Genomic DNA, 16302 nt, shown 5'->3' on the forward strand with positions numbered 1-16302 from the left:
AAGATGCTGAGGCAGGAGGATCACCAGCTTCAGCAAAAGCGAATGCTAAATAACTTAGTTAGACCCTGTCTCTAAATAAAATACAAAACAGGTCTGGGGATATGGCTTAGTGGTCAAGTGCCCCTGAATTTAATCCCTGATACCAGAAAGAAAAAAGAAATTCAAACCACAAGAATCACAATTGTGAACCTAACAGGCCAATCATAGTGACATGAACCAAGAAGTTGTATGAAAATAAAATTTAATTATGTGTCACTTTGAGTTCGAACAGAACTCTAAAATAAACTATAAAAATCATAAGAATGCCATCTAAACACAGGGTGGTGAAAATATTTGTTTAGCAGGTCATAATTCCTCCCTGTAAGTACCAGGCAAGAGAATCAAGTGCCTGAAAGTGGAAGCACCATAGAGAGTGAATGAATGATTAAGTGAATAAAATAAAAGCTTTGCTTATTTTTCCAAATGCCAGGATAGAACCCATAAAGATAAAGCCGGCCTTTGTCATTTATTTTCCTTCTTGCTTCTTAAGCATCCTTTGAAAACATTAAGCTCAAATATATTTACAAATCTGTGAGTTAAGAAGGAGTAAGAAAAATGTAGGAAAATAAAATATAGTGGGAAGAGTTGAAAAACAAGCCTGGGGAAAACAACCTAAATTTGAGTGCCAATGAAACATTAAGATATTTCTAAAGGGGAATAAGCAAAGGGTTTTGTTGTTGTTGTTGTTATTTTTGAAGAGCTTTTTTTTTTTTTTTTAACTAAACATTAAGGAATCCGTTTATTCAAGACTTAACAAGTATCTGTCAAATGCTGAGGATTATATTCTTAACTTAGGTGGTTTTGGAAGCACATATTTCCCCAAATCAAAAACTGTTCATGATTGTGAACTCCTTTCTAGAAATGATTCTGATATTGTACAGAAAAAAGGGTAGATCTGAGAATGTAACCAGCTTTGAAAATGAGACATTAATAGAGAGTTATTAATTTCAACATGCTTGTTCTAACCTTTCCAACGTTTTAAAGCCAAGACTACAGAATGCCAGTGCAGGTTGCACAGCAAGGACTATGAAGTCACTCTCATATGGTTTCAAATAATATGGTATAGGTGATTATGACTTGTTTAATCTAGGTAAATATCTACTTCCTTATCAGAAAAAGAGACAGTTGCAGAGAATAAATGAGAATGGATGTCCACTGACTGCGACATAGAAAGGTATTCAATCAAAAGCAAAGATTAAGTGGGAGCCCCGACCTCTTCTTAGAGTAACAAATGTGAGTTATTCCTAAAGGGTATAAATATCAAAGGTTTGACGGGGCAAATGTCAGCAGATTCCAGGTTACAGAACTACCCATGGGTTCTAAGCACACATACACAGGTGAACTGGAAAAGGTGGTCTGATATACTTTCACATACCACTGGCGAGAGTCCAGGTTTTTCAATTCTCTCAATAATTTTGAATTTTTCTTCAAAAGATGAAAATTCTTCCTATAAAGAAAAAAACGATGGAAGAAAAAAATCATGTGATCAATGGTCAATTTTGCTGCATTTGAGTTAGTTAACAAACCTATCTATCATCCATCCATCTGCTACCTCATTTCACTAAATATCTGTGATAGAATCAAGTCCATTCGCCTTCATATGTCAAGGCATAAAAATCCCACTGCATCCCATTACTGTCCAGTGACACTGGATGACTCTGATAAATTGAGTGTGGCCTTGTTCTGTATTTTCAGTCAGCTCTGCTACAAATTTCTGCATAACACTTATTTCTTTAAAAACTGTACTCCACTATCGGGATCCAGTCAAATCTATCCTCTTCCCTGAGGTCTTCTCCACTGTCCCATACTTCCCACTGGACTAAATCATTCCTCTTGAACTCCTGGGCCACTCTATGCTTCATCAAAGTTTCATTACACCCACCTGCCTCATCAGATCTAAGGCGTATCTGCCATTTACATCTTCATTAAAGTAGAAATGATAATGGCCAGAGAAGTAAGTAAATAAAACATATACACAAAGGAAATACTTCAAACTCTAAAACATTCAATAGGTATTTAGAATTCAATGTGTGCATTAGTACAGCATAATTAGTTCCATTTCTGGCTTTAATTTAGCAGCCAAAATAAATTTTAATTATTATCATTATCAAAATAATGTTGAAATAGTGAAAAAAAATCTCCATTTTTATTTTCTTCTTCCCTGACCCTAAGTTGATAAAAAAAAGAAAAATTATTTGAAAAAGATAATTTAACGACTAGCATGTATTGTTACCTTCTATCCCAAGAATTCATTCCCAAATCATCGAGTAACAACCTGCAGAAATAAAAAGGCCCTCGGGGCTCCACTGGCGAGGGTTGCCCTTGGCTGGTAACTTTCATTGAAGAATCAGAGTTACATCTCTGAACATATTCGTCTTCCTGTGCACTCTGGCGCAAAATGACCTCAATGATTTCCTTTTCTTGCTCACGGTTCATGCCATATGGGGGTGGGGAGGGCTCATTTAGATTTAGCTGTGATGGTAAAAGGCATTCGGGACTAGTGTGGCCAATGTTTTCAAGTAGTTTGTCAAGGACATCATCTCCTTCTTCGATTTGGGAATGATCTTTCTGAGGTCCAAATGTGTGATGATGGTGGCCCGAAATTAGAAATAAGGGATTTCTTCCATTGGGTGCTAAGCGTCCCTCCAGAGGCCCATATAAAACTTTTCCATCCCAAGAGTACTTCCCTGATATATCCCTCACAATAACTCTCACATCTGAGAGGGCACCCCCAGGTCCTTCTGCAGGTGTCTGAAGGTAGGAAATGAGGGTACTGTCATTAAATACAAACAGCTGCAGGTTGGGGCTCCTGAACACCTCAGAAGACAGCTCAGTGCCTTCCACGTGGGCATTGTCGTGGTTCTCACTGACAAGGCTATGCAGCACAGCTGGGCCTCCGCTCAGAGGGTAGTGACCCAGGTGGTTCACCAGGTGGGCCATCACCATTCGGGCAGTCAGAGGGATCAGTTCCACACTTCTTCGCCTTTTCTCTGTGAACAGCCAAGAATGAACAGACAGTGAAGATTAAAACTGAATGCCACCAGGTTTCGGTGTTTGTTGGTTTAGTCTAGGACTTTGCTTCAACTTTTTAATTTTATTTTATTATTTTTTGGTATGGGCATTGAACCCAGAGTCTTGGGCATACCAGGCACTGATATGATACTGAGTCACATCCCCAGCCCTCAACTATTTATTTTAAACAATTCTATTTTAATTTAAAAGCATAACTCAAATGGACTACTAAAAAACCAATTTACAGGAGGAACTCATTCTGAAAGGGATGTTAAAAATTCTGTAGACATAGGACTAGAAAAAGCAAAATGTCCTTTTCCTTAAAGAGTTGTCAGTTTTGGGGGTATAGTTCAGTAGTTGAACACTTGCCTAGCATACCTGAGGCCCATGGTTTGATTCTCAACACCACAATAACAAAACAAAACCCAAGGAGCTCATAGTTCAAAGAGCTCTGGTAAGGACAAAATTCAGAGTCAGGGGCAGCTAGGGGCTGGAGAGTAGCTTAGGGAGGTACCTTGCTTCCCTTGATGGGGTGGATGTAGACCTGGAAAGGAAATTAATCAAATTTGTGACTGCTTAAATATATTCAAAGCAATTGGCTTAATAATTATTGTGACAATTTATGTTTAGTTGTTAGAGCATTTTAAATATTTAAGAGAATCTGACATACTAATGAATCATGGAGAAACTTAGAAGACTTTAACTAAATTTTTAGTTGAAGATTAAATGCTCAAAAGCAACTGATTTGTAAATTTTTTAATACTTACAAAGTATACAAAGACTTTGACAACAATAGTGTAAGGGGGTCTTGTAAAATAAAGCATAAGGAGGAAGAAGCAGATAAACTAAATCTACATGAATTGAAATGATTTAAACTTAAAAGTAATTATGGAAATTTCAATCTGTCAAATTTATGAAAGCAATATGCTTTAATCTAAGAACAAGTGAAAATGAAACCGCTAATTTTAACCGAAAAAAAAATCTAGATATTTAAATAAACTAAGGTTTATAACTTGAGCTTGAAGTTTTAGGAAATATGAAAAAAACAAATATTAATCAAACCTAAGTAAATGTAAATATTTTAATGCTGCATACCCTCCCCCTTAGAAATTAAAATCTAATTGACTTATTTATGATACATCAGTTTTATGATGTATGAAACGTAAGGGAGGTAAAAAAATCAAATCCCCCAATCTAAGAAATTCTGGGTAATGACTGAGGAGAGTAAGATCATCTTGAGTTTTCTTGGATTTCTTGTTTTTTTTTTTTAATAATGAATAAGAAATATGTATTCAATAATGGAAAATAAATTTTCATATCAAAACACTCATTTTTTTTTTTTTAGAAGCAAAGGAAGTCATCTACATTTCTCTCTGAAACTAAACTTTCTCTCCCAAACCCTGGGAGAAGTGAATATGATTTCCACACAACTAAGAAATTTAAGGCCCAGATTTAACACTCAAGCTAAGAAATGTTAATGCCCCAAAGAGCAAACATGAAGCTAGCCAAGAGTTGGTGAGTTCATAATGCAAATTACTTCATACATATTTGCATGGCAGAACGGGCATAAAACTCTCACCAATAAAGGTCTAATTTGATAAAGGCCCAAGGTAGAAAATAACAATTAGAAAGTCACCTTTCTTCTACCTTTACTTACATAGGTTATGCTTTCAATTTAAGGTAAATATAAATGTGTATTCTATGAATGTATTTGAATTCTGTAATGGGAAATTAACCTGGAGTCACACTGATCAGGTTATAAACCATGACACAATGACACATCCAATAAAAATCTAAAATAGCTCTGATACTGAAAACTGAAGAAAGGGAATATTTTATGAAATAACAATGACTTACTGCACTGCCTATGGGTTCTTTGAAAAACAAAGAAAAAAGTTGGACGGTTAATGAAAAAACAAGTTCATGACTTCCACAAATTATTAAAAAATAGAGTTCAAATATCTTTATTTTATTTTCCTAAACTTATGGATGAAATATAAGAGTAGTATTTTAGGTTATCCTTTAAATTTCATTTTTTGAAACCCCTCCAATCCCTTCTCTTTTAAGTAATTAGGTATAAGTGATGAGCAATCTGAGCAAACAAGTCTACTATTGATAGCTTTACCATGTCTCCTTGTATCTTTCTTTTAAAGTAGTAAATATACCTAGTATTAGATAATAGTCTAAGAAAGAATCATAAAAAATAACAGATAAAAATATAATATTGCTTATCAGAGACATTATCTAATTCAAATAGTTTTGTAATGAATGACAAATTGTGACAATGAATGAAATAAATGAGCACATTTTATTTAACCTAAAATCTACTACCTTTATTTATCCTCTTCACTCTTAACAAGATGTACCCACTTAGCAAGAGTGCTTGTGCATGCCAATATTGTTTTTAAGCATCTTGTTTTTTACTTAAATTGCTAGTAAATTTTAAAAATTCTTTTGTCATAGAAGTTTGAGCAATTAGTTTTAGTACCATAGAACTATGTTGGGAACAGGTGCATAAGATCCTGAAGTCTTCTGGAGAATGAATATTCAAGTCAAGGAGTGTTGTGCATAGAAAGGAAAATGGTATCAAAATCAGAGTGCATTTTTAGGTTTTTCCTTTTTCACTAACCTATTAATCTTTTGCTATTTTCAAGAAACAAGTCATATTGAGTAGTGAACCTGTTTTAGAGACAGCCATGTGGGATAAATGTCAATAACTTTTAAGTTAATTTCTTGTAAGACATGGATTGCAAAAGAGGAAACAGCAAAAGAAATGGATCAAGAGTTATTCTGATTACTTAATATAAATATGGTTTGAATTTATAATTGTGGGGAAAATTTCAAGAAGATATTACAGTTAACAGACAGTGGAATTCCAGGAAAAGATAATTAAATGATTAAGAAAATGGAAGGTGAGTTGAGTACAGTGGCACACACCAGTAAATTCCAGCAGCTCAGGAGGATTTCAAGTTCAAAGCCAATCTCAGCAACTTAGTGAGGCCCTAAGCAACTTAGCAAGACCGTGTCTCTAAATAAAACATAAACAGGGCTCGGGATGTGACTTAGTGGTAAAAGGCCCTGGGTTCAATCCCTGGTACAGAAAAAAAAAAAAAAAAAAAAAAGATGGATAACAGAAGTTTACCACAACTAGAATAACTCAAAACAAGAGTCTTTAGCCTATGACAAAAATCTCAGTGAAAGATTTATTTCAGGAAAATGATCATTAAGTCTTAGACTCGAATCCCACCTCCATTATTTCTGACTTGTACAGTCTTGAGAAAATCCCTTAACTTTCATTTGCTTGTCTATCAAATGAAGTTAAAACTCAGAACTGTCAGATTTCAAGGCCCTACTCTTTTTCATCCTCATCTCACCTTTCCCTTCATCTTCACCTGACTCATACTTCAGACTCCATGGTCCTACAATCATATCCCTGTACCATGGGCCCTCAAGTATGGCCTACAGCACTCCATCTCTCACCAGCCCCACAAGAGGGATCTGTCTCAAGTCTCTGAGTGATCTATCTGGCTATACTAACCACTCTGCCCAAAGTGTTCTGGCAAAACCCATGGCCAAACACCACTGGGAAATAAATCAGCTCCTTTTTTTGCTCTCAGCTTCTCCAAGAGTTTCTGAGGCATCTGCACTGCTGACTTTCCTCAGTGCCACCTGCTTTCTTCCCATGACTTCCTAGACATGTTTCTTTCTTGGTCCTTCCCTGGATGGTCTAGCACTCCACACCCACATTTTTTAACTTTTAATTTTGTAACAACTAATGATCCATATGATTATAAGAAATAATACAGAGAGATCTCAAATAGTCTTCATCTCAGTGGTAACATCTTACATAATCACAGCATAATATCACAATCAGGAAACTGACACTGATATTAATCCACTCATATTATTCAATGTTTGCCAGTTTTACATACACCCATTTGTATGTTTGATTCTATGTAATTTGATCACTCATACAGATGCCACACTTACCTTCCAACTCAACAATCCAAATTCTAGAGCTGGGTGCTTATCATTTGGGACGGGGGATGGTTAAGGAGGAAAGTCCTGACAATCCTCATAGACTCTAAAATGGACTTTGCTACAAGCAGAGACATCCTCAAACAGGGGTAAGTAAATTCCCATCTCCTTCCATGAGGGTCTCCTACTCTGGAAGAGTCTATAAGCTCTTTTCGAAGCCTGCCCATCCTGCCAAGGTTAGCTTAGGTCCCTCTCAATGGGAAGCTCCCATGGTGCCACTAGTCCAAAATTGAAATGATTCTTTCTGGAGTTTTCTTGTCTCTCCAATCAGACGCAAAACTCTTTGAGGACACAAAATGAAACTTTTTTGAGAATTCCATGGGTCTGAGACATATGGATCTTTAATAACACAAAGCTGTTTGAATAACTAAGAAGGGGAAGGAGCAGAGAGAAAAAAACAAACAAGCAACAAACCCCCCCCCCAAACAGGAAAAAAAAACCCAGGGAAACAAAAAGGGAAAGCAGAATTTGCCATCCATAGAGGACTCTAAAAACTAGGATTTTAACTTCAACAACCAGGTTAAAAACAGTAATAATAACACAGCAAGCACTGGACAAAAGGCTTCAATCTTTCCTTCTCTTATTCACAAGATATATTTGGAACGATACTCACCCTCTTCAACAGTCAGTAGGTTCCCCAGTTCTGCTGATGAATGATACTGAACTGCCTCAGAGCTCTTCACGTTTGCCAGTGGCAGAAAGGGGTCATAATCCGTGGATGACAAGTCAGCCAGAGTCAGTGTATAGTGACTTTGTTGGGTGTATGTGCTTGAGCCACAAACACAGCAGTGCAGAACCTGTGGAAAACAGATGAAATGGCACCCTGGATGTCATCATCTCCTGTCCCCTGATACTCATGATGTCCAATCACCATGGCTCTTAAGAGCTAAGACTCCTATTTGGGAATACTTCAAAACATTGGGTCCTGCTGGGGTTGTGGCTCAGCGGTAGAGCGCTCACCTAGCATGTGCAAAGCCCTGGGTTCAATCCTCAGCATCACATAAAAATAAATGAAATAAAGGTATTGTGTCCAACTACAGCTAAAAAAAAAATATTTAAAAAAATTGGGTCTTTTTCATCCTTAAATATCTTTTTGCTGTTAGCAAGACACTGATGTGTTCTTTCACATCAATGACAATAAATATATTCTCAAAGCAAAAGAAAAGTTAAAAAGTGATTATTTCACCATTCTCAGTGATTGCACATACCTAAGGCCTCCTCCATCCACCAAAGGAGACACAGGTAGAAGAAAATGAATCAGGAGGTGAAGGGTGGCTGGGGGATAAGTTATTTGTGGTGGAGGGCAGAATGGGCTCAATGAGCAGAGCCTACTGGCCAATTCAAGACAGTTTTTAAGTTTAAATCAGCATGACTCATGATCCCATGAACAATTTTTAAAGTATAGTTTAGTAAAAGCAAATTTAACTAAGATTTTTGAAGTATTCTTATTTTTCACGAGATTAACTTCTTTAATTTATTTTTAATGTTTTTTAAAGCAACCAGATTACTGTAACTATTATACATTTTCCTACCTTGCATAAACAGATTTTTGGCAAGTGAACACTGTGATTATTCCTATAATATAAATAATTCTTTTCTAAATTAAGTACCCAGAGACCACATTCCATAAAAATTGGGGAATACTGATCAAAGAATAGCCTACTTAAAATTAAAGATAAGAGTCATAAAAATGCATGAATTTTTAACTTGGTAATCATTACTTCTCTAAAACTTTATCTTCCTCCTTTCAGATCTCAAGTTATTCTTTTTAAATATTTTAACTCGTCACGAGTCCTTTTTCAAAAGGGCATAGATAAATAAGTGCACAAAAGACATTTTGGTAGTTTTCTGACATGTAGGTCCATAGTCCATGCCTTGAGGCTCAAGTGAAGACTTACCCTATAGATATAATCCAGCAAGGGGGCCCGGGATGGGTGCTGCTCCTCCAGGACCACTGTGGACACAGGATGGAGAAGGGTATTCACTGGCAATGCCATGCACCAGTCCAAGAGGCAGAGGAGTAAGGATACAATAAACTGGAAGAAGAAATATTATGTTATGTTGCAGTCTTTTAAACATCACTATGTATAATAATATATAAGAAAATTATTTCTATATACAAATTATTGAATGGACACCCAAATTCTAGGTAGATAAGTAAATATAAGATAGCGTTTTCATAAAAATTAATGCATCTGTTAAAATCTGTTAATAATCTGTTAAAATCAATGTATGCAGATATTATAAAGGCTATCACTATTTATACTACATTTATAATTCTGTCTTACATTTAAAAACAAATTCTAGAGAAAAGTTAGCTAATGTGCCACCTACCTTCTTATCTGTTTCCACTGAAGAGTACTCAGCACTTGGTAATAGGAAAGCAATTGTAGCCACAAGGATCTGCATAAAAGATAAGTGCCAAAAAGACCAGCATAATAGTTTTAAAAGCCATATCTTAAAAGGTGACCTTGCAATGAAATCCAGCTTTGTGCTAACTCACTGGAGGAAGGTGATATAAAGCTGAGGGTCAGTTGTGTGGTATGATCTTGAAAATTATGGGAAGGCATGGGGGCATATCTGGTTTCCACATAATCTGTTGCTGGTGTAATTGGGGGCTCAAGGGAAAGGACTACCTCTCATTGCAGTCATATAACTTCTACCATCAGTTCTCTCACTTTTCATATTGAAATAAAAAAGGACTTAAGAGTAATTATGAAAATGTTCCTATTCAATTTCTTATAATTACCCCAGTCTGTACCTGCTGTCCTGCTGTCATAGCATCCCTTTAATTCACAAAAGTATTCCTGTTTAGGTGACAAACTATAGGGTTGCCCTAAAATCCAACTTTACATTTTACATCTTATATTACTATGTCCAAAGCTCTATTTCACTGTAGGTCACTTAAGATAAAAAAAAAAAAAAATTTGACTTCTGATGTGTTTCTGGGAGAACAAAGTAATCTTTCCAGTGAAATTTGTCTAGGGCTGAGAGAAAATAAATCAACATCACTTCTTCTCTCACCCTACAATCCCTTATGGGGACAAATCAAATTTCTTCAAACAGTTACCCCTGGATGTGTAAAGACAGAACATGTTTTAAAAGTGCAGCTATAAAAATTGGCAGGAATGGATGTGACTTGCCACCAGGTACCTATGAGTGAGGACACTTGCTCAGATATAAGCAAAGCATTCTTAGATGGAACTCACTTTAGGATGCTATGGTTGAAATTATTCTTCCTGATCCTTCTCCTCTCCAATCCCACCAACCAATGGAACAAGAGGGTATTACAGTGGTAATCTCATCACAGATGGGTAATCATGCTATGACAGAAAGCAGGGTCCAGGGCTTTGTCTTGGAGGAACTCCTGCTTTACACAACAGACACCTCCTCCGCCCTGCACAGAGGGCATCATAACCAGCTGCTTACTCCTTGTTGGCACCATCCAAATTACTTGAGATGAATGAAGACCCAATCCATAAAAGGTCTCTTTGTTGTGGATGTATCTGCCTTTCAAACTCCCCAAGTATCAGTGTCTGCCCTGGAACACTGCTGGCTTCTTTCTGTAGTGCCTAGAATCATAGCTGAGAAGAACAAGTCCAGCTTGCTCTTATGAGACCCACATCGCAATTTAATGGTTGGTTCTCTAGTAATTATTTGAGAGTCTCTAATTAATCAGATATCAAATATACTAAAAAGGAAATGTGTATGTTTTAGCATTCAAGGAAAAGGACTTACTTCTGCCATTTTCCGAGGCAGAGAGGTTTCAAACATCTGAAGTTTTTCCCAGTAGGAAACCAGCAACTGAAGAATATCACAGGCTACCTGAGCCACAATTTTGTTAGGAAACTATAAAAGGAAACAAAATTCCAAAATAAATACATGACAGGTGTATTATCCCTAAGGAAGAATAAAATTTCTTCTCAGATTACAGTATATTTGTTTTGCATAAAATTGATGAAAACTATGATTAATAGAGAAGTCATACATGATCACACCACCATTCTAAAACTGGCTCTTGTTTAGCTTAATTATGTCAATTTATACAATTTTTGTATAGAAATAAGTAGCTGCCATTTAATCACTTGACACTGAAAAACTTCAGCTCACATAAACCATTTTTTTTCCAACTACAGGAAATTACATAATAGAGTATGTTGCTGAATGTCCCTTATCCGCTGAATCTTTTTGTTTTCAGCATTTATTTTTTTATTGGTACATTTTAATTATACAGAACAGTTAGTTTCATTGCAGCATGATTGTACATACATAAAACATAATTTCATCAATTTCACTCCCCAATACTCCCATTACTCTGATTTTACAAAAAGTTTTTTTCACATCACTTTTTTTTCATCTTTTAAAAATTTATTCTAATTTGTTATATATGACAGTAGAATGCATTACAATTCATATTACACATATAGAGCTCAATTTTTCATATCTCTGGTTGTACACAAAGTACAAGTCACACCATTCATGTTTTCATGCATGTACTTAGGGAATCCACTGAACCTTTTACAAGAATTTTACTCATTCTCTTATTGATAAATCTTCATTGACAGCTCTGTAAAGTAGATGTTCTCTTCATTTTATACATAGAGACAAAGGGATTGATCAAATAAATTTCTGTATTTTGAAATGAAACTTGGCCTATATGTTTAACATACTATAGTCTGTAAAATTAGAGACTCTGAGAACGTAACTCTTGAGTTATGGCACACTCATTAACTTTGAATGCCACTCCTGAGTCTGGTGTGTGTCTCTACCACCACCATCTTCTAGATGCTTCCATTTCTTGTGAGATAGATGTCAAAGAGGCAGTATTTGAAAGACCTTACTTTACTATGCTAGGGGAACATGAAAGGGCACCCTGTCCTTTTCTCCCTAGCCAGAACCTGGGGTTACAATACTATCTGTTACTCATTAGCTAGAGCAGAAGAATTTGTCAGTGATCTGTCACTGGACTAGAAAAACTCACTCAAGTCACATGAAGTAGCCACCAACTGACATGTGCACAATACAAATAACACTGAAAGGTCAATGTTTAGTACCCCAGTGACAAGCACACAAGATGACAAAGAAGGTAAGGAAAATATGATTAATTTTAATTCTACAGAATAAACAGTTACTGATAGGCACTACCTGAGAGGTGTGAGGTAGACCCATAGCTCTTCATAACCTTCCACAGCCATCTAGACCCAGATGACCCGATCTCTACTAGCCTTCTTCCATTTCTCCAACACCCTGGCTTTTTTCTGCCCTTGCCTTTGTACCCACTCCTAGCTTTGCCTGAACACCCATACCCCAGTGGAGCTTGCACTGTTTCATCTTTCTGATTCTGGCAAAAAAAGTCATCTCCTGCAGGAGGCCACCACACTCATCCAAATGATTGGCAGCCTACCACTTCCAGCACTTCAGCTTCATCTCATCCTTGTTATATATCCTTCATGGCACTAGGGCTGTCAGGACCTATCTGACATGTTGATTATTTTCCTACATATTATGAGTCACTATTTTATACCTAATGCCTAGCATGGCTTCCTGAAGGATGTGCATGGTAAGCTTAAGGGAAGATAAAATGCTGAGGGACTGGGAAAAAGGGAGTGGATGCTGGCAAGTCTCTTAACTCGGGAAGCTAGAAATATACAAGAAGAAAATGGTGAGACCTGTAGCAGGCAAGACAAAAGGGCTTTGGGCAGAGGGAGGGGGAGACACGACAGGCAGAAAAAAAGACTACAGAGGGGGGAAAGAGCTGAGCTGTGCCTGGAAGAATGCAGATGGAGAGCCAGGGTTTCCTGTGTGGGGAGTATCAGGGCACAGGTACTAAGGTAGGAAAGGACCTCCGGAAGAGTAGAAGCTACCATAAGGGTGGCAGTACTGACATATAAGAACGAGGTGGGGAATGGTGGAGATGAAACAAGTCATTCATTCACTCATCCATCACAAAGCAAAGGAAAACTGACAATGTGCCAACATGAATTAAAAGCAGACAATTAAAGGAATAAGATGAAAAGGACAGGCAGATCCTACTTTAAAGAACTGACAGTGTCATGGGGCTGGCAGGGACCTGTCCTGGTTCTGTATGCCCTGCACAGTACCCTGTCCTAGTACCCTGGTCACACCATGTTGAAGGAGAAAGTCAATGATGCCTGGGAGAGCAGGTAGGGGAAAGAGCAGTAGGTGGGGCTGAGAGCAGGTTGCTCAGGGAGGAAGGGACGAGCTGTTTGCCTGAGCCTTAGCCTATGCCTCTCTATTTCTTTATTTTTATTTTTTGTAGCTGTAAATGGACAGAATGCCTTTATTTATTTTTATGTGGTGCTGAGGATTGAACCCAGTGCCTCACACATGCTAGGCAAGTGCTCTGCCTCTGAGCTACAGCCCCAACCCTGCCTCTCTATTTCTATAGTTCAGTCCTCCAAGGTGGAACATCCAGAGTTTCTGAGTGTGCTGGTAGCCTAGAACCACCACACACCAGACACTCATCTGCTGCCCCACCAAATGCAAACAAGTGGAGGAGTGAAATTCTTTGTACAGTAGCCCAACTGGGCTGATCCCACTCATTGTGGCTGCAGACATGTTTACATTAACACCCCTTGGGGAAAACCTCCCCAGTTCATGGCTGGTTGTGCCCCTCCCACATCTGTGAGCACACTTGGGTCACCTCTGTTGGCTGTTTCTGAAGGGCTCAGTTATAAGAAAGGCAATGCTGGAAACTATATGGAGTCCTAGGAGCTTGTATTCTCTGCAGTATAAACCATCTGGGAGCAGGAAACCAAAACCATTGCTACTGTCGCCTCTTCATTTTTCTCCCTCCTGGCAGTCTCAGAGACTCCCTCAAGTCCTTTGACTCAAAGTGGTTGCCAATTCCTTTGTTCTTTCTGGTAACTCTTTCCTTTGTAGTCCTCAGTTCTTCTTAGATTTATATACTATGTCCTTAAACAGGAATCAGATGGAAGTGTCCCCAGAGAACAGGACTTAAAGTCAATATGCTTAAGTCAATGGCTTAAATCAAGCTGGAACCAGTTCCTTTCTTCCTTGTGCTCCTTCTCTTTTATTCCTAAATAAAAGAGAGCATCTATCCAGAGTTGTGGAGGACTCAGTAGGACTGTGCTTAATGGTTGTCTGACAGAATAAGAACTCAGTACGTTTAATTGCATTTTTTAGGGTACCTTATGTTTTTCCTATTAATTACAGAAGAACTGTAGAAACTTTGAAAAGTCATAGAAATGCAAAGAAGAAGATCCATTTATCCCTTTACTCTGTTATCTATTTCTTTCCCTCTTCTATACTATAAACATATATACATACATATATTCATATATGTATTTATGAATGACATTATTGACTTCTAAACAGTTTTTCCAGGTAAGGGATAGGAATGGGGGAAACACTTTGCATTAAATATATATGTCTAAATTTAAGTAAAATTAAAATTTGAAAAATAAATCTTAGATTGAGATAAACATCTACCTTAAATAAGATATTTAAAAAATGAAATGGGACCTTTCTGTTACTAATCACATGTAAATATTTCTTTGTGGCTTAGGGAATCATAAGTGTTCTGCATTTGGTGTACAAAATCCTCACACATATGGCTAGAGTATCCTGGGTTTGACCTGGAAAGTTCCCCAGACTCCCAGTCAGTACATTTCTCCCATCTGTGAAGTACAGGTGGTTCACAGGATGGTTCTAAGGAATGAGTATGGTGACAAAGGCCAGTGGTCAGCATCCTGTCCAGAAAGAACACTCACAATATGGTATTGTGGTTAAATAGTTTTCCATTCTTCATCACAGGAATCACAGCAAGAATTTTTCTACCTCCTATGATGTAACTGGCATCACTCACCACAGCAATTGTGGAGGAGAGACAGGGGAGGATAAGGTGATGGGGCAGTGTCAAAGGTACACTTGGGGAACAAGAACCCCTGAGTTTGGTCAGCGGGGTCCAGATCATTGAGGGCCCAATGCCCAGACAAGGATGGGGAATACAATTAGATGATGAACTCAGGGGATATCACTGGTCTGATGATGACTGTTCCAGCATCAGCTATTGATTGCTGTTGCTATTATAGCTCCATGTGGCAAGCAGCAAAGAAGGGTGGGCAAGAAGGGCCTGGACATAGGTATCAGATGGATGGTTTATGACTTTAATTTTGACTCAGCTAGGGCGTCTCATACACTTAACTAAGTTCCTTAACTCTCTTGAACTTCAATTCTTCCAATGGTAAAATGGGGACATTCACCTTGCCACTGAGAACTACCACAAAGCTCTCAGCACAGTGTCTGGCAGGACAAGGTGCTCACTGGTTCTGAAAATATAATTATGGCAATGCTAACCTTACCAACATTTTGAAGTAAGAACCATGATAGCACAGGATTGAAGCTCTCATTTAGGAAGCAACCTACCAGCATAATTAAAAGTTCAGTTATGTCTTTAATATCACACAGATCTACTTTCAATGCTGATTCCATCACTTTTACCTGAATAACCTTAGACTTAAAACCTAATTTCTCTGGGTCTTGATGTTCTCTGGTGAGTATAACATCTACCTTAAAGAGCTATCATAAATACTCATAAAAGCATTTAGAAAGTTTATCATTATTCCTACCTTGTTTGAGGGCCCAATAAATGATAACTCTTCTCATTAACAAAGCAAAGAAAGATGTCCTATAAATACTGAAAGTTCAGCACAATGATGTATTAACACTCAGTGCTCTAAACTGGAAGCTGTGGGGGTCTTTCTCAGTCATGTTGAAGAGTGTGGGACATGAAATCTCACTTTCTTGTCACCCTCATCAACAGACAACAGCTGTCCTCCTTGTCCTAGGACCTGCCCAGCAGGAGATGAATCAGTGGACTGATGGTAGCTGCCAATGGGGTAAGCAGCCATTGGTGACCTCATAGCATACTGACAGGACTCTCAAAAAAGGGAATTCTGAATCACCTCTTTTTTTAACATAAGAGGCAACAAACAATTTCGATTTAAACTAAAATAAAAAATACTTAGGAGATAGTTTAATGTGAAATAAATACCAAGAATTGGTAATACCTTCAAAGTTACACCTATCACATTGATGGCTTCTTTCACCTGAGGATGGCTGGTACACTGTGCAAGCTCTTCACAGATCCAGACCCCAAGTGAGCAAATGGCGATGCATCTTTTTAAAAAAGAAGGAAAAGAAGAAAAATGCTTATGAAATTATATATTT

General features: G+C 37.6%; 1 protein-coding gene across 9 annotated transcripts in view; it reads right to left on the bottom strand.

Annotated features, from left to right (window-relative positions):
• The window catches only part of Ralgapa2 (Ral GTPase activating protein catalytic subunit alpha 2), a 334911-nt gene that overhangs the window by 119521 nt on the left and 199088 nt on the right, over positions 1-16302 (bottom strand). For all 9 annotated transcript variants that reach the window (XR_009226010.1, XR_009226009.1, XR_009226008.1 and 6 more), the window contains 7 exons: positions 16143-16251; positions 10828-10938; positions 9424-9492; positions 8988-9125; positions 7703-7886; positions 2273-3029; positions 1415-1486 (listed from right to left, as the gene is read on the bottom strand). Coding sequence is in view for 6 of the 9 variants with exons in the window: in XM_046435038.1 (XP_046290994.1) it covers positions 1415-1486; positions 2273-3029; positions 7703-7886; positions 8988-9125; positions 9424-9492; positions 10828-10938; positions 16143-16251 (1440 nt within the window). In the remaining 3 variants the exon portion in view is untranslated. The remainder of the gene's footprint in view (positions 1-1414; positions 1487-2272; positions 3030-7702; positions 7887-8987; positions 9126-9423; positions 9493-10827; positions 10939-16142; positions 16252-16302) is intronic.

Source organism: Marmota monax, unplaced genomic scaffold (assembly GCF_021218885.2).
Source record: "Marmota monax isolate L192 unplaced genomic scaffold, Marmota_monax_Labrador192_F-V1.1 WCK01_AAM20220418_F8-fsc00005, whole genome shotgun sequence".
Lineage (NCBI taxonomy): Eukaryota > Metazoa > Chordata > Mammalia > Rodentia > Sciuridae > Marmota > Marmota monax.